This window comes from Rhinolophus hipposideros (genome assembly GCF_964194185.1).
Source record: "Rhinolophus hipposideros genome assembly, chromosome: 9".
NCBI classification, from domain to species: Eukaryota; Metazoa; Chordata; class Mammalia; order Chiroptera; family Rhinolophidae; genus Rhinolophus; species Rhinolophus hipposideros.
In genome coordinates this window covers 42,950,296-42,972,212 of record NC_138055.1, presented here as the reverse complement: position 1 = coordinate 42,972,212, position 21,917 = coordinate 42,950,296, and the positions used below count along the sequence as shown (strand labels likewise).

At 34.0% G+C, this 21,917-nt stretch overlaps 1 protein-coding gene across 1 annotated transcript in view; it reads left to right on the top strand.

Annotated features, from left to right (window-relative positions):
- The window catches only part of CPNE8 (copine 8), a 176,231-nt gene that overhangs the window by 55,388 nt on the left and 98,926 nt on the right, over nucleotides 1-21,917 (top strand). Inside the window, exon 6 of the mRNA XM_081058554.1 lies at nucleotides 6,420-6,496. Coding sequence (XP_080914680.1) covers nucleotides 6,420-6,496 — 77 coding nt within the window. The remainder of the gene's footprint in view (nucleotides 1-6,419; nucleotides 6,497-21,917) is intronic.

Genomic DNA, 21,917 nt, shown 5'->3' with positions numbered 1-21,917 from the left:
TTAGTGGAGAAAAACATTATGCTCCAGGATGACTTGTGAAATCCAGGGACATGTTCCTTTAGAGGATTTATCCATTTTATCATTCTCTGAGGAAATTACTAAAGTATTATCCCACAAGACTGTTAGATACTATGAACAAAATCTGACATTGTGAATTCCAGCTTTTTCTCTAAGTTGCTGTTGAACCCACTCATCTTAATGCCATTAGCAGAACTACATGACATACTTTCATTTGCATAATTGCATCAGCCAAATCATTAATGAAAATATTAATCATAGGCCCATAATTGGTGTATCTTAGACTCTGCTTAGTGTTCTGGACCAGATGACATCGAAACTGTACTTCGTGTACTAAATTTTCATACCCATGAGGCAATCCAAAATGTATTTATCCACTTAATCTCAGAAGGTACCCACTAAAATTTTTGTTTGAGACTTGTTAATGGCTCTCTGCATTATTTTGGTTTCCAAACACCAGCCTTCAGTGAAAGTGAGTATATTCTTTAATATACTTTCTAAATATTAGGTTGGTGCAAAAGTAATTGCAGTTTAAAAGGTTGAAAATAATCGCAAAAACTGCAATTACTTTTGCACCAACCTAATGTTATATACATAAACTTCCACATGGAGATCAGTTGTCTTTAAAAAATTTATTTGAAAGTTAATTGGACCATGAAATGCATTTTCTCATAGGAATAGATTTGTAAGTGGAACAAGATTCTTTCATTAAAATAAAAGCCAATTTACCTCATATAAAACTGAGCTGAATTTTAATGTATACTCATACAATCAGGCAAGCAATAAAAATATGCCAAGCAGTGTTTTAGTAATGAGTAATATAGCAATGAATAAGACAAACAGTGCCATGTTCTAAAACAGCTTACATTTTGAAGTTGAGTAGGTGGAGTGGGCAGGTTTATTCAATAAAAATAAATGCAAATAAATGGTTAAGATAACTTCTTTATAGCACCTATATTAATAAGATATTGATACTGAGAGAGTGTGACTAATGAAGCCCATTAGCTAGAAGCTTAGGTTTCTCCCAACCAGGCAGTATCATTCTGCACCAGTTCTCCCCCTGGGTGTACTTACTAAAAAGAAGGAAGGAATTATTAAAAATGTAAGGGAAGAGCATTTCAGGCAAAAGGAACAGCAGTGAAGTTACCTTGAGTTAGAAAAGAGTTTGGAATGTTGGTGTGTCTGAAAGATAGCTACCGTATATAGAATGTTGTGATGATGAAGAGAGTGGAATGAAATAGTTTGGAAAGGTACACAGGATTCAGATGATGTGGAAATTTGTAGAACATGATTTTAAAAAGAGTTTGGATTTTTCTTCCCCATGAATTTCACTGTAGGATGATGTGATCTTATGTATACATTTAAATAATGACTGGCAGCTGAAACGGAGAGTGGGGTAAGGAAGCAAGACTAGAGTTAAGGACACTGTTGGAGGAGGTCATTGAGAGGACATGATTGACAGTTGACCTGCAAGCTGGACCCAGGCAAACAGAGGCTCCTACACTCCTCCCCTATTCTTGAAATGTATGTTCTGCCCATAGCTGCAGCCATTTCAAGAACACAGGCTTGATAGATTAATGAGTTATTAGACCGCCTGGACTGAATACATGACTGAACCCCACTAAGGCCTCTATATAAATTTAAGTTTCCAGAGGGTGGAGGTAGTGACTTTCTTGTTTTTAGGCCGCCCAAGATATGCCTATGTATAAGTTTTGCTTGTCAAAACTTTGCTTATCAAGTTTTGCTTATCAAAATTGCCATCTACTAATCTAGAGTGGTCTGACTCTTCAGTCTCTTCTTGTCCTTTGTGTTAGGGAGCCAGTTTCAGATTTCACCCAGGCAATTCCCGTTGTTGCGAACCAACAGAGACCAGTTATAAAACTGCTGTAATTTGGTTAGTTGACCAATATTTGGTGGATATAGCCCTTGAAGTGGTAAGAAGTGGTTAGATTTGGAATATATTTTTGTGATATGATGGCTAATGAATTAGATGTCAGGTGTGAATATAAGAGAAGTTAGAATGACTATGAGTAGTCAGTGGGGAGAGCAACTGGATAAATAGTGATACAGTATTTTTGCAATGGGGTACGTTGGGGAGGAAGAGATTGAGGTGATGGAAGTGGGGATAGAGATATCAGTGGTCAGGGCAGATTTATATTGTTTGAGAGACCCCAATAAGCATCCAACTGGAGATACTGACTAGGCCATATCTGGAAACTGGAGATGTAGATTTGGGAACCATCAGTTCATAGAGTTGGAACTCAAAGTTAGATAATAAAAGAATAAATGGAGAAGAGAATAGGATACAGCCTTGGGGGAACTTCAGCATTTAGAAATGTGGTGGAAGAAGATAGCTAAAATTACCATCTTAATAGTCTGTTCAGGTCATATTACTTTCTAATTCAAATACTCCAATGGCTTCCCTCCACACTTATGATAAAATTCATAGACCTTCGTGGGACCTTGCTTCCCTCTCCTTCCATTCTCTTTTTTGCCGATTCTGCACTAGCCCCATTGGCCCTCTTGCTTTTCCTTAACACCCCAACTATAGTCTTGTCTCAGGGCCTTTGTTTTTGCTTTTTCTTTTGCCTGAAATGCTTTTGTCCGAAATGGTCACATGGCTCTGTCCTTCACATTGTTCAGAGTTCTACAAAATTGTCACCTACTGAGAGGCCTTGCCTGACTGCCTGGTGTAAAAGAGCTCTGCATGTTATCCTCTGATGCTTTTTCAGTAATAACTTTCTTTTTCTATGTAATATGCTTTCTGGTCCTTATTAGATGATGAGAGTTAGCTTTATAAGCATATTCAAACTAAAGAATTTATAACTGATGCTCTCTGTAAATGGATTATGTCTACCTTTGCATTTATTTATTTATTTATTTATTTTTAACATTTGCATTTTTAATAGGGCTTTGTAGAATCTATCTATACTTTGACATAGAGATAGATACTTTGATGACAGTATCTTCAGCATTCTTTAAGTTATATAAAGTGGGATTGTTTGTATATCAAACTGAGCCTTATATCAAACTGAGCCTTACTCAAGAGTATTTAGTGTTTAATAATATTGTTTGATAGTGTGATGTGATACTCCATATTATTATTTAATCATGCTATAATATATTTAATTTAATTTAATAATAATAATATTTAATATGTTTTCTAATTACTGGGCCTATCCATTGGCTCACCATGTTTAATAGTAGTGAGAATATTTACTTATTTTCTGTTAGCATGTTACATTTCTCATTTCTTTACTGATGAGTACTAGTATTCTACAAAAAGTGATATACTCTCAGGAGGTAAATATTTTATATCCACTTGTTATATTTGTGAATTGTATCATTTTATTTTTAAGTCTACATATCACATAGTTTGCAAGTGTTAAATATGTATGTTGTGGATAATTTTTAAAAAATTGCTTAATTTAGATCAATGACCACATATTCATTGTTAAAAGCTTAATTTTCATTCAGTGTCTTATTTAACTGCCTTTATTTGGACTCTTAAAAAGGACAAAATATTTTGAAAATCAACAGTTGTGCTGTTTGAAGAAATAAATTCAGCTTTACAGTATAATTTTGAAATTGTATTTATCATTTAACTACTGATGTCTAAGTTTAGAGCTTTTTATTAATCTCTTGATTGGAGGATTAGCATTTTTGGTTTGTAGATCAATGTGTTCATTAAAAAGACAAAAAAAGGCAATATTATAATAAGGTTAAAATGTGACAAATTATTTTTACTAAAATATTGAATTCAATTGTTTCATGTTGAGTTTGCCTTATTCCAAAAATAACACATAGATGTGCAAACAACCCTTAAGATATTAGGAGTTATTATTGGAGCAAAAGAGCACTGTGTTCGATTATTAGAAACGATTACCATATTAGTACATAGTGCATAATATAGATCCTACCTCAATCTTTATAGTTGATGTGATTAGTATGGATTAATTAAATGCAGAGGAAGTCAGCAATATTAGCAAGGATTTCCAACAATGGAATATTAGTAGATAATGCCAAAAATAATACAATTCCACTGATAATACAAACTTTCCTGACCAATTTTTTCCACATAGTTGAAATATTGTAAAAGCAAGAAATTTTGTATCACTTATTTTCTCTTGCTCTGACTGGCTTAGTGTGAATGTGCTTAGAATCAGTATAATGAACACAAGGTAGAAACAATTAGTGGAGGCAAATCATGACTCTATATTATCAAGAAATCAAATGATTAATTCCTGAACAGTTGACTACACCCAATTACTGTGTTGTACTAAAACTTTGGCTATCAATAAGCCTATTTAATATCTTTTAATTTAAATTATTAGAGATATTTCAGATGCTCATCAATCATTTTGAAAACCAAGAAAGCCATTTAAAAATTATCTTTGTAGACCTTTTAGGAGATAGATACCACACTGTTGAATGCTTATGAAATTGTTTATTATGATGCTAATGAAAAACTATACGCATCGATAAGCTTTCTAATAGGATAGAAATCAGAAATTTTACTAACTATTAAAGCCTTTTGGTTTACTATTGTTTGGAAAACATCATTCTTTTCATATATATGTTTATATGTATACTAGTTAACATGTAAAATAAGTTGGTGTGTAAGACACATTCAGATTTTATAATGGCACACAAAATAAGCATTTTTATTGACCATGAGTGTGAAGTGGATTTGGAAAATAAATATATTATTTTATCAGATAATTATGGTATCTCCAATACTTAAATCCAGTGGCAAGTGATAAGTTTTGAGTATATAATAATATACTTTTAACCCTAGGGGATTAGGGGAATAGAAGGGGGGCATGTATTTATTAGATGTTTACCATGTTCCAAGCATCTGTTGTAAATACTTCGTGTGTATTACCTTACTATTTTATTGTCTGTCTGGGTTAGTCTTGACTGCTATTTACTGATTGCTTAAAATATGGAAAAGTCAATCTCCTAGATGATTAGCTTCTTTTTACGTGAAGTATTAATAATACACCTTGCATTTTGCAAGGTTATTCTGAGTCTTGAAAATAAAAATCACCTACTTGTATGTTAATGAATTTTATAATGTTTTATACTTAACCCATTTTTAGGCATTTAATACAAGATGTGATAAAAAATACAGTAAGTGTTTATATTAAAAAAATGTATTACAGTAAAAGACACATTGCCATTAATCTCCCTCAATATACTCCCCCTCTCTTAGAACACACTTATCCCATTGTTTGTGCCACTTTCTGAAGCAGTTCTGGAAGTCTTCTTTCCTGACAGTCTTTAGTTGTGCCGTTGTGGCTGCCTTGATGTCCTGAATTGATTCAAAACATTTACCTTTCATGGTCATTTTGACTATGGGGAAGGGCCAGAAGTCCCACAGTACCAGATCTGGTGAATAAGGTGAATGAGGACACACCCTAATGTTTTTATTTGACAGAAATTTCCATGTACCAGAAGCAATGCGTGACACGGAGCATTGTCACAGTGGAGGGTGATTTACGGCACACTTTATTTATTTATTTATTTTTATACTTAGATTTTATCGTTTATATCCCTCACACTGTGTCAACCCCCTGCTCCCATCCACTATCCCTCTAACATACGGCACACTTTACAACGCACCTTCTCTCAACCATAGCTGACACTCGACTGACTGTGCGGAGCAAGTTGAAACTTGTCACACATTGTTACTAAGGTTCGACGTGCCACTTCCCATATTGAAGACCCCTGCCTTTCTGTTGGATGGCATTTGGCCGCAGCATCCACCGTGTTTTTTTTTTTTTTTTATCACACCTTGTAGATGCTAATATCAACTCATGTAGTAACTCACTAGATCCTCAAAGCAACTCTGTGATGAGAACCGATACATGTTAGGGATGAGGAAACTGAAAAGCTTAACTAATTGCCCACAGTCACAGGCAGTAGTGGTGGTACTGAAGAGACACCTGGCAGGGTGGCTCTGGACCCCGTTTGTAGCCACTACATCACACGATCTCTCTATAGATAGCACTGTATTGTTAGCCACTGCTGCTCTGTGCTTTCACAGTTTGTCTCTCAGCCAAAAGTTTAGTAGTTTAGAGACACCCAAAGGCAAGCCAATTGTGAATACAAACCCTGGAACTTTTTTTCATTTTCATTTAAAAAAGAAAAAAAACTGCGATGTCCAAACACTCACAATAATAAGCCTGATCTGTGATTGAAAGAACAAAATGTTATGCAAACTTAAGGGAGAAAGTCACATTGTTAAAATTAATGCTTATGGAGCTTATTTTACTTATTATTGGGAATTAGAGAATTCAGTATTTCAGCAATGAAGATGATGCAAATATGATGTGCAAAATATATAGTGCAAAGACACTTTGGCAACTTATGAGCTTTAATCCTTTTATCTATTTTAGGACTTTCTGGGACAAGTGTTTTGTACATTGGGGGAGATTGTTGGTTCACAGGGAAGTCGCCTGGAAAAGCCAATAGTGTAAGTATTTTTTAATTCAGACAATGCAATGTTAACTATCTAGTTTTTATTTTGGCAGTGGAATTGATGAATACATGGTTGTTCACCAAAACTGGGTTTTAAATTTTTATTTGAAATTTTTTTTCTTTCAGAAAATGATTTTGACATGTTTGTAAAGGATAGTTCATATTTCAGCTGTCATATGTTATGCTACATAATGTTCACAAAATTATGATTCATTTTTCTACCAGTTGCATGGGATAATCCTATTTTCTCCAGTTCCAAATAAGGCAGAAAACTAATTGTAGACATTTTTCCTAATCCTTTCCTCTTTCCATCTTTCTTCTCCCCTGGCTAATCTTATTTGGACTTATTTAACTATTTATAAAAAATAAAAGATCGAGGAAGAATACTATGGCATATGCACAGCTAAATACAATGTGTAAAGGTTTGGGGAATTTTGAAGTCTATATCTTCACCAATCTTTTAAGAATCTCAACCTTACAAAATAAATGTCAAAACTCCACAAATCTCACCTTTGACATCAAACACTTGAAATGGCCAAGGCATCCTTCTTACATACCCTGTATAAAATTAAACTTTATACTTAATGTGTTCAGTGCTATGCAAGAACTTCTTAAGATTATAAGACGTCTATGAATTCTAACTTCTTGTATTTAACTTGATTTTCTTAGACAATTATTACCAAATGTTAGTTTGAAAACTTTTGCACATCAGCCACCTTTTAAACATTCTTCTCAGGTGTAATTTGTTTTTACATATTATACGATGTGGAAGCTTATGATTTAAATGTATTTATGCTCACTTTAATATATAAGTAATGTGTTATTTATAAAGCAAATATAAATATTTTATTAAATGTATATAATTTAGATAGCATTTTCTAGTCTAGTGACTCAGGCTCATGAAGATTCTTGGAAGATCACTAAATTTTGTTGAAAAAAATCAATAATATATACAATGTCACCTTAAAGATGCCTTCAATATTTTTGACAGAAAACAAAAGCAGTTAAAATATAGAAATTTTATTTCAGAGTAAGAGAGTAGAGGTTTTTATGGAGCTTGCACTCATATTTTTAAATTGATCACTTTATTAGAAATTTTTATATGATATTTTCTCCATAAAAGGAAATCATAACTCTTAACTGTTAAATTGCATAGAGTTTTTCCCAGTGGAAAAATCATTGAGATATTAGTCTTGAAACTTGTTAAAAAATTGACACTGTATTGATTGGGGTATGTGGTAAATAGAATATCTATATTGTAAGATGTGGCCCTTGTTCAACTGATTTAACAATTCCTACTGGATAAGACTAAGAAAAAAAAATTCATACTAAGGGATGGAAATACCTAGAGTAGTGATTGGCAGAATATGCAAATATTGGGAATATTTGTTGGCATTTGAGTCATGATCATTTTACATAATCAGAAAAGATGAGATGCCCTTTAGGTTTTTCTTAGTTCCTGCTGAGGATAGAGAAGCATAAATGAGGCAAAGCCTTAGAAACCTGTTCAGATAGCATGAAGCTACACACTTTATGTCATCTATAGGGTATTTTGTAATTTAGTAAAGTGTTGATATTATATCTATCTTGTTGAGAAAGGTATAATTGATTCAATTTTTAAAAGTATATGTAACTAATCCTTAATTCAGCCTTTGACCTTATTGGGCAATCTTCTCAGGCAAATAAACATTATGACAAGGGTTAAAAGGTGCGCCTATTGTTTGAGCAGTGGGAGATTTTTTGATTTTTCTAAGTTTGGCTTGGCAAGTATTGGTACTAAATGAGTAATGAAATGTGGAACTTGAGTATAGCAAAGAAATTGGCTACAAAGAAAGAAATAAAGAACAAAACTATAAGAACTATAGAATGGTGTGGCCTATTATGAGGGAATTAAATTAGATACATGCGATAAAGAGACAGAGGAAAAGAGATGAGAGATGGAATTAAAAGAGATGGGAGAGTAATAAAAAATGGGACAATAAAATGGAATGCAGTTTACTTCCTAGTGGAAAGATATTTTGGATTTATTAAGCCAAAGCATGAAGTGATGCACTTAAGTGCTCTCACCTGAGCAGTTAGTCCAACACAAGTGAACACTGAATTGGAAAAAAAAAACAACAACATTGTGTAGTCACTCAGCCTGTAGCTTAAGAAAATAATGGCTTTTATTAAAAATTCTACCTATGAGAGAGGAATGCGTCTAGAGAAAGGAGCATATGTGGATTAAAAAAACAAATCCACTGGACTGAGCATGCCCTCTTGGGCTCTTGGGAGTTCAAGAGCTTTATGAAAAGATGCAGCTTCTGTTCAAATGTCATTGTACCCCCTTACCTCAACTCAATGAAATGCAATCAAAACCATTCATTCTTTGTGTTTGGAAAAACATAGTTGATGGTTGAGGAAGAGAGTGAAATGCTCTTTGCATGGAAGCTTTATCTCACCATGTCAAAGAAGCCCTTCAAAGCAGCTGCTTTCAGATTGCATCTGCTTCCCTGCTAACCCCTGCTCAGTGACATCCTTTTCCATGTACTCAATTTTTTAGATCAATCTAATGGACAGATGGTGGGGAGAGATGGGAAAGTTGGGAGATATGAGATATTTCAATAGAAGAATGGAATAGTTTTGGAAGAAAAGATGGGGCCAGGATGAATATTGAGGATAATACAAGGTCAGGGAAATGTATTCTTCTCTGACAGGGAGTTTTATGACAAACACACCTTGTAAAGATTCCAGGTTTTATATATGTATATATGTGTATGTTTATATATGTATATATGTGTATGTATATATATGAAATTGGAGGACAATTAAGTTTGTAAACTCACCCTAGAAAAAGTGCCACGTACCTCATTGCTGAATATCACTACAGTCACCCTCGAAGTGCTCCCCCTGGGAAGCTATGCATTGACACCAGCTCCTAACCCACCCTTCAAAGCAATTTTGGAACTCTTTTTCTGGAATGGCCATCAGAGCTGACACTGTATTACCCTGATGTCTTGAATGTCTTCAAAATGTCTTTCTTTCAATATTTCCATTATCTTTGGGTAAAGAAAGAAGTCATTGGGGGCCAGATCAGGTGAGTAGGGAGTGTGTTCCAATATAGTTATTTGTTTACTGGCGAAAAACTCCCTCACGGACAGCGCCGTGTGAGCTGGTGCATTGTTGTAATATAAGAACCATGAATTGTTGGCGAAAAGTTCAGGTCATTTTCAGGCCTTTTCAGCACTTCCAAATAGTAAACTTGGTTAACTGTCCAGTTGGTACAAACTCATAATGAATAATCCCTCTGATGTCAAAAAAGGTTAGTAACATCATTGCAACAAGTTCTCAAACTTAATTGTCAGAATAGATAGATAGATATAGATATAGATATGAATTTATGAAAGCATGGCAGAAATGATGAAGTTCACATTAAAGGAATAACATGTAGCTCTTACATCTGTATCTCATAGACCCTTTTGCCTGCCTCCTCTCCTCCCCCACCCTCCACCCGTCTCCTCCCTTGTGAACCTGCCCTGGCCAGGGCTTAGCTATCTATTAATAGTTAAAGATAGCATTGTAGGGTGGTCACTAAACATCCTACTGTTTTTTGTGGTCTGTTCCTCATGGCTGGAGATAGAAATGTACACTTTCCTACTTCAGACGTCTTGTTCAGGAGTCAGGGGATTTTCCCTATGTGAGTGGGTTTAGGCTTTGGAACTGCAGCCCAGGACATCTCCTGAGGCAGATAATCCACCCTCAATTAACAAAATTGACTCATCTTGAATTTTGAAAGTCTTCCTGTGTCCCAGATGTTATTTATCTTAAATAGCATTATCTGAGTGATTTAGTGTTTATTTACTAATTTGTTTTAGATTAGAGATTCATTTCCCAATTAGTTTCCCATTTATAGTCTAAATTATTCATAATATTCCCTTGTTTTCTTCCCTTTAAATGGCCTCATTTGAATTATTTTCTGTTAAATATTCAGAAAAATTTCTTCTAGCTTCTTAATTGCAATTGTATTATAATATTTCCTCAGAGGTGGTCTTTCTTAAATGAAGATAACTATAAAATTTGGAGATTTAAAACAGACATACTAGAGCTTTAAATTGTTTATTATTAATCAACATTTTGAGAACTAAGTTATGTTTATTACAAAGAAAAAGTGCTTTCTGGTACATAGCCGTATGCCCTATTAAATAATCAGAATTATAATTCAGACTCATGTTTTTATTTTCTGCACTTCAGTTATTTTTGTCACTTTTAAAAATAGATTTTTCTCACTTTTTAATGAAAATATAAAATTATTTTTTTTAATATTTTGTAGGAAGTTAGGTGAATTTTTTTAAATTGATGTTCAAGAATTTTTAATTTATTTTTATAATAGAAACTCAAGATATTTGCAATTTCCAAAAATCTGTTCTGTTGCATTCAAGTTTTGAGGAAACACATTTCTCATATTTTAATTCCATCCTACACTTTGGTCTTTTTTCCTGAACACTCCAAAAATGAGTCTTGTGCTACTTAATTTGTCTGCAACATTTACTGTGTCTTCCTATGACTCATTGGCTCCTCTCTTTAGATCGTCCCATTATTATCTGGCATTATACCCACTCAGCAGTGTGTCTTCTCATGCTGTGAGATTGTATCCAATTTTCTGCGTGATGCTGTCAGAGTTACACTTCTATCTTTAGGGTTCTCAGTGATGGATTCAGAAAGTCTTCCAAAATGCGAGAATCAGTACCAAGTTTAAGAAAGATTGCCGTTTTTCTACCCTGGGAAGAAAGCATTTATTATGTTCATCCAGTAATAGCATGGTTTATTCCTGTTACTCTCATCCAGGCATGAGCGGTTCCCTAGAAAAGCATGGGACAAAGACGCAGGGACTGGTTGTGATTAGGTTGTGATTAGAAAGAAGATTCTTTCTCTGGGGAAGAGCTGGAATTTATAGATAACTGAACCAGCAGCTGCTTTGGCTTAGGGAAAAGATCATGTTCTTCCTAGGCTGGCTATAGCAGCATATGAAATAGGCGATCAGTAGAGAGTAGAGGATAAAGGGAGGGATCCAAGAGGGATTAGTGCAGGGGTTTCCAAACTGCGGCCCACAATCCATTGTTAATTGGACCGCAGCAAATTCCAAAAATATATTTAGTTTACTTAAATAAACCAGGTGAGGCAATACGTACTTCACCTCGAGTGAGTGGCCCTGCTGTTTGTGTATTTTACCACGTATGGCCCTTGGTAGAAAACAATTTGGAAAAAATTTGTTGAAAAAAATTTGGACACCCCTGGATTAGTGAGCATCCTGATAGGTGTTGAAGAATATGGGGACAGAGACTCAGAGGAAGGGGAAAATTGAAAGACCAGCTCGCTGTTGTCTGGAATCCCAGCTCTGACATAGGATCCAAAGATAGAGCTGGATGTGTGTTGAAGTTCAAAGAGAGAAATGTGGCAAAAGGAACAAAACAGAAAGGAAGCTTGAGAATAATGCAGAAGGCTGATGCAGAAGAATAGGGCTTGAGGAAGACTTGAAGCAGAGCCTTAAAAGGCCGACTTAAAGATCTGACTCAAATGTGGCCTCATTCCGAAAGCTATGTTGTGGCTGTGAGTGCTTGTAGAGATAAGTGGTAGTGTGAGAAGGCAGAGGAGGAGATAGGAGAAGAGAATGGTTAGCCTTGAAGGGGAGAAACATACAAGTTTACACTAAAGCACTGCATGGCTTTATTCTGTATCTTTTGCATGTGAAAATACAGTCAGTCAACTTTGGGGGGAAATCTGACCTTTAAAGTCATTTTAACTTTATTAACTTCCCTGCAAATTAGACTGATGTTATACTCTGGTTTATTTTATTGGCAAGGATATTGAACTAGGAATCAGCAGATGATGTTTTTAGTCTCATCTTTGCTACTAACTTGCTATGTAGTATTACAAAATTTGTACAACTACATCATATTTTTATATCTGCCGGCCACATTTGCAGTATGAAGAATTTAATCTAGAGATAAATAACCATTGGAAAGGAGGCGATAGAACATGGCCTTGAGGGGCAGTCAGACCTGGGTTTCATAATTTAAGAGGTGTATAATTTTAGCAAATTGCTTTAGATTCCTGAGCTCCTGTTTTCTCATCTGAAACATGAATAATACACTTTTAAAAGGGTTGTTGTAAGAAATAGCAATACTTTATACAGGTAACCCCCATAGAACACGGCTGTTAAGTTCCTAAAAATGCTGTGTTATGTGAATCTGTGTTATACAAAACAAAGAACTAGCACAAAAAAAGGGGTTAGGTTCCAAAAATTAAAAAACAACAACAACATACTATTATATTTTTATAATTAAGATAAATATCTTTATTAAAGTATTTCACCTAAAGTATAACATATTAATATGTATTAAGTAATGTTTTCTTCGTCATCTCTACTAAGCACCATTAACCGAGGACGTTTTCTTTTTGACAAGATATCTTCATCCTCTGAACTTAATACTCCACGAACAAAATGAATTTAAAATTCTAATAAATTTTAAAATTTTGTAATCAAATCTGATTTGACATCCATGCTTGAATGAAAAATTTCAAATGAGATATCTTTTGCTCTCAAAAATTCTTATTTCATTCCGTGTTGTTTGGGGATTTCTCTAATTCTCAAACCATGTTAGAGTGAAACCGTGTTCTAGGATGCCGTGTTGTATGAGGGTTCCCCCCAGTTCTCTAACTGTGTTAGAGGGAAACCGTGTTATAGAAGTTCCAAGTTATACGGGGGTTACCTGTACAATACATTTGTCATGGAGAACACCAGAATTTAATAAACATCCAATGGTGGTTATCTTAATGTATTTGTTATTTAATATAGGCTATATCTTTTAGGAGAGACCTCTTAAATTGAATCACTTAATAATCCTCTCTCTTCCTCCTTCTCTCTTTCCCTCCCTTCCTTCCTTCCTTCCTTTCTTCTCTTGCTGTGTCTTTATTTTCCTTAGAGAAGTTGTTAGTTAGAAATTCAACAAGCTTAGATAAAGGACAATTTAGAACTGAGTTTGATTGCATTTACATAAATTGTTAAGTATTGACGAAGTATAAAATATTAATTGTTTTGTCTATTCTCAGTATAGAGCTGAACAATCACATTGGGGAAGTTATTTAAATTTCTGCTTTTCATTAGTTTGGGTTTTCTAAGATACTGGTATTATTTTGTTGGGAATGCCCTGAATTTCTAAAGTTTTTGGACCCATGTTCAAATAATTGCAAAATGTAATCTAGAGTTCAATATCATTTAAAAATTATTTATATTCTTTACTTTGCAAAGATGACATAGATGTGTATATATATCAGTAATCTTCATACAACCCAACACATTAAAAATTAAAGCACTGATTGCGTCTTAGAGAGATATTAGATGCTTCATGGACATAGAATAAAGCATTTATCTACCTCTTTCATGTAGGAGAGCCTACATGAAAAATAGTGTATTCTTTAAAGGCCAAATGTAGAGAGAATTTTAGTACATTTCCTTATGTAACTTGGCCAAGATTATTAGTTTCCCATATAATGGAAATTTAACAAATGTTCAGTTGGACTACTTTCTTACATTCATTTGTGGATCTGAGCTTATACTCTGGAAGGATCTGCAGGGATGTAATTGTTTACCCTAAATAAGCAAACTGTATAAGTTTCAAGCTCCCACACTTCTCTGCTCTACTTAGAAATTTCAGTGGTTACAGCCAAAAGCATATAGACGGGCTTTTTTGGATAGAAAGGCCTATGAAGGATGTGGCCAGTCATGAGAGAGATGGATAAGACAAACACATTTTTTCTCACAATAGCTCTTAATGTCATCCTCGGAGACAAACCCCAGAATAGTTGGTCTGTTGTTCTGACTTGGATGTGATATTTCCCTCTTCTTAAGATGCTGTATATAATGAACTCTTTTAGCCACTCCAGTTTAAGAAAAAACAAAACAAAAAAAAAAAAAAAAAGGGAAAATCATTGTATGTCGATGCTTACTCTATAGACTATATTTAGTGACTGCATTTGTTTCCTTTTCTGTCACACACAACTTGAGTATAGGAGAAGTCTTAGGGATTCTTTTTATTAATTCACTTATTCAACAAATCTTTATTGTGAATACATTGTAGACCAGAAACTGTTAGGCACTAAGCATACAATTTTGAAAACACAGAGTTGTTTCTGTCTTCATGGAGTTTACCGTCTAGTCATTAAATGAATAATCACAGAGATAAATAGTATTACATATTAGTATACGCTTTATGAAAATTAGAGTACATTCTTAGGCTAGCATATGAAGCCACTTTTAATATTTTGAATTTTATTATAAATGCAGGGGGAAATTCGTGATTTTTGTTCAAAAATGCTTTTGTTCAAAAGCATTCACTTTTGTGTGGAGAATGGTTGTGGGTGGTTAACAGAAAGATCTGTTAAGTTAATTACTATTGAAATAATCTAGTTTGCAAGAGGCAAGTAGTTTGGACTAAGGAGATGAGAATAAATGAGCAGGGTAAAAATATAGTTTGAAGGTTGATTTCACAGGGCTTGGTGATAGGTTGATAGTCTTGGATGAAGAAGATTTCAAGGATGACTTTCAGATTTCTTGCACAAGTAACTGGGCTGATGGATGTACCATATTCTGACAAAGGGAAGATCACCCGTTTCTGGGTTTGCCGCAACTGATCAGTAGGCTTTAGGAAGAGATGGGTCATTCTGTCCTTGTTTTGTAGATGCCGATGTACACCCAGAGTGTAAACATTTGCAGAACTTTTTTTGTTGTTGTTTGAATTTGCCTAATCTCATTGAGTTGGGTTGAAAAAACTGGTAGAAAATCCTGATGGAAAGAAAAGACATCTGTGCTATTTCGGAGGATGGGTTCTAGTACCTGTCTTTATTGAATTCTTAGTTTCACTTAGTTCTAATATCAGCTAAGTTTCTAAAGGGTTGCCCTTTGCACAGACAATGCTTAGAAATCACATTGGGATAAAAACTTTCAGAAAAGCTAAAACATCCTCTGTAGTGCAATTTGTTGCTCTTCTTTCTCTCCTCTTGTGTATGGCTTAATTTGCTGACTCCGGGATTCAAAATGCGGGTGAGGAATATTCTATATTAAGCAACGATAACTATAGTTCTGTAGTTAAGCAAACTACTAGGTGAGGAGAGACCTTTATGGGCCAACCTTGGAATATGCATCTTGGTCTGATCTCCAGCCCACTGATGAAATAAATGTTTGGTACAAACATCTGGGGATGGTGTGTGCTCCTGTAGTTACACTTAATTGGTTTTGTCATCAACGCAAGTGAAAGGAAGCAGCTGACTTGATTGAGTTCTTACCATGTATCGGTTGCTATTCTACCTATTTTACACATAACTTCTTTAACCCTCATAGCACCATTGTGAGGTAGATAGGTATTGTTATTATCCCTATGTATATGCTTAACCATAACACTATATTGCTCTCAATAAATGAATACATTTATATACAGTTTTGAAATAAATTCAAAAATTTTTGTTTCATTTTAGTAATACAAAAGTGTTTACTTAAAAGTCAAGAACATCTCTGGATGATAAGAAGAGCTTTCAAGGGATACCCTTTCTGACTTAGTTCAGTTCAAGGACAAGGCTTCTTCTTATCTTACCCACACAGCTCTTCTGCAAGCATAGTCCAATGTTCCAGATTTTCCTGAGCTAAACAGTGCTCATCCCTCCAGGAGTTTCTGCTTCTTGCATCCATCCTGGGTTATGAAGAAAGACTCAGCTTCTATGGGCTACTCCATAGAATGTGCTCTGAGACTCTTCCCTGTGGTTACTGAGAAGACAACAATAACCCTAGAAGAGAGGGGAAGTGTGGCTTTTTAGTTCTCCCAGTCTCTATTCCAAGGGAACTGCAGCCACTCTTTCTGTGGTCAGCTAAGATGAAAGTACTTTTTTCCAGGGGTAGCATTACATTTCCTCAGAGCTAGCACAGCCTAAATAGGAAGACAATTGGACAGAAATTTGCAAATAAATTTATGTCTAGCTTTGGGAAGAAGTAAATAAGTGTATCAAGTCTCTCTCTCTCTCTCTCTCTCTCTCTCTCTCTTTCTCCCCCTTTCCTCCCTCTCTCCTTCATCTGTCTGTCTGTCTGTCTGTCTGTCTGCCTGCCTGCCTGCCTGCATACCTACCTACCTATCATCTTGCTTGCTTCCTTCTTTCCTTCCTTCCCTCCCTCCTTCTCTCCCTCCTTCCCTCCCTCTCTCCCTCCCTCCCTCCCTCCCTCCCTCCCTCCCTCCCTCCCTCCCTCGCTCGCTCCCTCTCTTCCTTCCTTCATATCATCTATCTGTCTATCTGTCTGTCTATCTATCTATCTATCTATCTATCTATCTATCTATCTATCTCTATAATCATCTATCTATTTTCAAGAAAGTATTTACAATTATTTAGCATTGTTGGGCTATGGTGTCATTTTAGGTACAGGTAAATGCTTATGGTGTAGCAGACTGCTCTGAGAATAAAATCCATTAAGTGAAAAAATCTCAACAACCTTTGCGTCTCTCTGCTTTGACACCAGTATTAGTTGGACCCTCTCAGTAATCATGGAGACAGATGAATTGAATTTCAACTTTTTCTCAGTTTGAGTTAACTCTGATGAAAGATTCTAAGCATGAAGAGCAATTGAGTAAAGTGGCATTTCCAGATACATCTAGATTCCAACGTATATTTTTAGTCAGTGTATTCATTTTTTTGAATATATAAATATGCCATTTTCTAGCTAAGTGAATTGTTAGCTTCTCTCAGCATTATAGTGAAGGTTCTTTCCCCCTTCTTTTTATATATTTTTAAAAATTTATTTTAAATTCTCTATCCTTTCTTAAGCAGGTCCACTGGGAAAAAAATCAAAGGAATACACAGTACATGTTCCTACTCTCTTTTTATTAATTCTTCTGTGAGCCCTGACACATGTGGGTTCCACAGCATGCTGGAGCAAAGCACCTGAACAACCTTGTAAAATTCAATCAAGAGGCTGAATACTTTCCCTGTCCCTTTCTTCATATAACAATTGTGAAAAGACTTAAAAAGAAACTATTATGTCCTCTATATTATAGAAACTGTTGTTATGTTTTGTAAATAGTAAGAATTCAATAAATGTTTATTCAGCTGTGTTTTCCAAAATAACAGTCACATTTATATGGCTTTTCTCTTTTGTCAAGGACACTAAATGACTCTCATGCATATTATAACTTTTATAAGTTTCGCAGGATTTGGGAATTTTAAGACTATAGTATCATTACTACATATGTATTTTACTACATTGCAAATACAGAATATATTTTTAGTAATATTGGCAACCTAATATTTCTGTAGACAGATGAATAGATCTAATTTATCACAAGCAAAGTAATTTCCTAGAAAGTTTTTTGACAAATTTTTTTTTTTCACATATGTGGTATTTAAGAGCTAGGATCACATCATTCTTGTCAAAAATTGTTTTTAAAGAAAATCTCAATTTCCAGAGATTATGACCAGTTCACTTTGTGTTTGTTAACTGAAAAACTACATATCAAATCATTGTACTCATTATGCTTCTGCACCCTGATAATCACCATCTTGGTTTCCTTTAAATGTCAACATTTACATTCTAACTATAACACATTTAATTTAATTACAATGTTAAAAAATTACAGGGTAACAGATTCTTCATGAGCCCAGTGTTTCAAATTTTAAACAAAAGTTGCAGTTTTCTGGCATATGACGTATTTCCCCAGTGAATGAAGTGTTTCCTTTTGTAATAACTAATTTGGTAAAATCTTACAAATGACATTTGGTTAATATTTTAGACGTGAAACATTCTGCATAGAAAAATAAATGTCTCAGATTTAAATTAAATGAATCATTAGTTTTGAAAAACTAATGGATCTTTTATTTTTGACTTTGGAAATGACATAATTTCTCAAGATAATTAGATGTCCAAAAAGAAAGTAATATACTAAGTTTCTTACCCCTCGAATATTAGTGTTACAGTTTTCAATTATTGGGCTATTTATGTGGTAACCCTGATGGATACTAAGTGACTAACAGGTGGGTAGCTTATGCAGTATGGATACACTGGACAAAAATGTGATTCACATCCTATGAAGGATAAAGCAGGACGTGGGAGATTTTGTTCCACTACTTCAACAGCATGCAATTTAACACTTATGAATTGTTTATTTCTGGAATTTTCCATTTAATATTTTTGGACCATGGTTGACCTCAGGTAACTGAAACCATGGAAAGCAAAACTGCAGAAGAGATGGTAGGGAACAACTGTAACTTTCTTCAAGCCCCCCATCACACACCTTTTCCTCTTCTCCCAGCCTTTTACTTTTACAGCCTTTTACTCTCAGAGAAAAGAGTACCATAAGTATTATTAATTACTATATTCATTATTTAACATTCTGTCTTCCACCATACCCCATATACTCTTTGATCCTGGAAGTTCATTACTACACATATAATAAGGAGATATATAATAATTTTTATTGCATGATTGCTTACATAGAAAAAACTAAAAGCTACAAAAATGTCTATTAATTTAATATTAAGTAAATCTGTTTGTAATTCTTAAAATCAATTACTACACAGCGATGAAAAATGAATAAACTACAGTAAAACGAGAAAAAGGTACATCAACTTGAAATTTTCTTTATGGTGTGTTTTGGTGAACAGAAATTCTCAAATTTAATGTCAAACTTTCAGCCATTTCCTTTCTCATTTGTACTTTTTAAAAATCAATTGTTAAAAAAATTCTTCATTATTCTGAAGTGACATTTTCTTCTAAAGATGACCTTAATTGGTCATTGTTATATTATTGATTGTTTGATTGATTGATTTGTTTATTTACTGTCTTCAGCATTGTAAGTGTACAGTTCCATAGTGTTAAGTATATTCACATTGTTGTGAAACAGATCTCTAGAACTTTTTCATGTTGCAAAACTAAAACTCTATACCCATTAAACAACAACTTCTATTTTTTTCCTACTCCCAGCCACTGGTAATCACCATTCTACTTTCTGTTTCTATGAATTTGACTACTTTAGATATCTCATATAAGTAGAATTATATAGTATTTGTCTTTTTGTGATTGGCTTATTTCACTTAGCAAAATGTCCTCAGGGATCATTCATGTTGTAGCCAATGACAGGATTTCCTTCCTTTTTAGCCATGAATAATATTGTATGTATGTATCATATTTTGTTTCTCCCTTCATCTGTTGAAGGACATTTGGATTGCTTCTGCCTCTTGACTTTTGAGAATAGTGCTACTATGAACATGGGTATATAGATAACTCTTTGACACTTTGTTTATATTTCTTTTGGCTATATAACCATAAGCAGGATTGCTGGATCATAGTAATAGTTAAAAGTAGCTCTTTAAAAGTAGTTCTACTTTTAATATTTTGATCGAGCCTCCATACTGTTTTTCATAGTGGCTGTACCATTTTATAATCCCACCAACAGAGGCTGTAGTTTCTCCACATCTTCACCAACACTTGTTAGTTTCTGTTTTGATAGTAGCTATCCTATAGGTTTGAGGTAATATCTCATTGTGGTTATGATTTGCATTTCTCTGATGATTAGTAATAATGTTGAGCATCTTTTTATATGCTTTTTGGGCATTTTTATATTATCTTTGGAGAAATGTCTAATCAAGTCCTTTGTCCACTTTTAAATCAAGCTATATGATTGTTTTCCTATTGAGTTGTAGGGGTTTTTTATATATGTTAACTTTTATCAGATATTTTGGATAGTAACCCTTTATCAGATAGATGTTTTGCAAATACATCCTCCCATTCTGTAGGTTGGTTTTGCACTCTATTTATTATGTTCTATGGGGTGCAAAAGTTTGAAAGTGTGATGTCCCATTTTTGTTGTGATTTTGGTGTCATATTCAAGAAATCAGTTAAGACCCATATCATGAATCTTTCCCGCTGTATTTCCTTCTAGAAGTTTTATAGCTTCAAGTTTTATATTTGTCTTTAATTCACTTTGCATTGATTTTTATGTATGGTATAACATAAAGGTCCAACTTCATTCTTTTTTATGTGGATATACACTTTTCTCCATACCATTTATTGAAGAGACTGTACTTTCCTCATTGAATAATTGGTATCCTTCTTGAAGATCATCTGACCATGTATATGAGGGCTTATTCATGGTACTCTGTTCTATTTCATAGGTTTATTTGATTGTCTTTATGTCAGTACCTCACCATTTCAATTACTGTAGCTCCTTTGTAATGTTTTGAAATCAGAAAGTGTGAGTTCTCCAACTTTGTTCTTTTTCAAAATTGTTTTGCCAATTTCAGGTCTCTTGAGATTTTATATGAATTTTATGATTACTTTTTCTGTATATTTCTGCAAAAAAAATAGCCACTGGGATTTTGATAGGGATTATGTTGAATCTGTAGATTGGATAATATGGGCATCCTAACAATATGAAGTCTTTCAATCCTTGAACACAGGGTGTCTTTCCATATATTTGTCTTTCCAAATATATTTTCCATATATTTCCATATGATTTTTTTTAGCAATGCTTTATAGTTTTTAGTGTAAATGTCTTTTATCTCCTTGATTAAGTTTATTCTTAAGTATTTCATTATTTTTACGCTATTGTAAATGGAATTATTTTCTTAATTTCTTTTTTGGACTGTTCATTATTAATATATGGAAACACAACTGATTTTGTTATGTTGATTTGGTGTCTTGTAACTTTACTGAATTTATTAGTTCTAACATTTTTTTAAAATGTGGTATCTTTAAGGCTTTCTACACATAAAATTATATCAACAATTTTGCATCTTCCTTTCCAATTTAGATGTCTTTTATTTATTTTTTTCGTACCTAATTGCTCTGGCTGAATTTCCAGTATGGTATTGAATAGAAGTAGCAAGGGTAGATATCTTGCCTTTTTCATGACCTTAGGGGAAATGCTTTCATTCTTTCATCATTGAGTATGAGGTTAGCTGTGGGCTTTTCATATATAGCTATTATAATGTTGAGGTAGTTTTCTTCTATTCTTAGTTTGTTGAGTGTTTTTATCATGAAAGGATATTGAATCTTGTCAAATACTTTTTCTGCACCAATTGAGATGATTACATGGTTTTTGTCATTCGTTTTGTTAATGTGTATTAAATTGATTTTAATATATTGAGCTATGCTTGCATTTCAGGAATAAATCCACTTGGTCATGGTGTATAATCCTTTCATGTGTTGTTGATTTCAGTTTACTAGTATTTTATTGAGGACTTTTGCATCAATAGTCATCATAGATATTGGTCTATAGTTGTTTTAGTTGGTTTGTTTGTTTTTTCCTTTTGGTGTCTTTGTCTGATTTTGGTATCAAGGTAATGCTGGCTTCATAGAATAAACATGGAAATGTGCCCCCCACCTTTAACTTATTGGAAGAGTT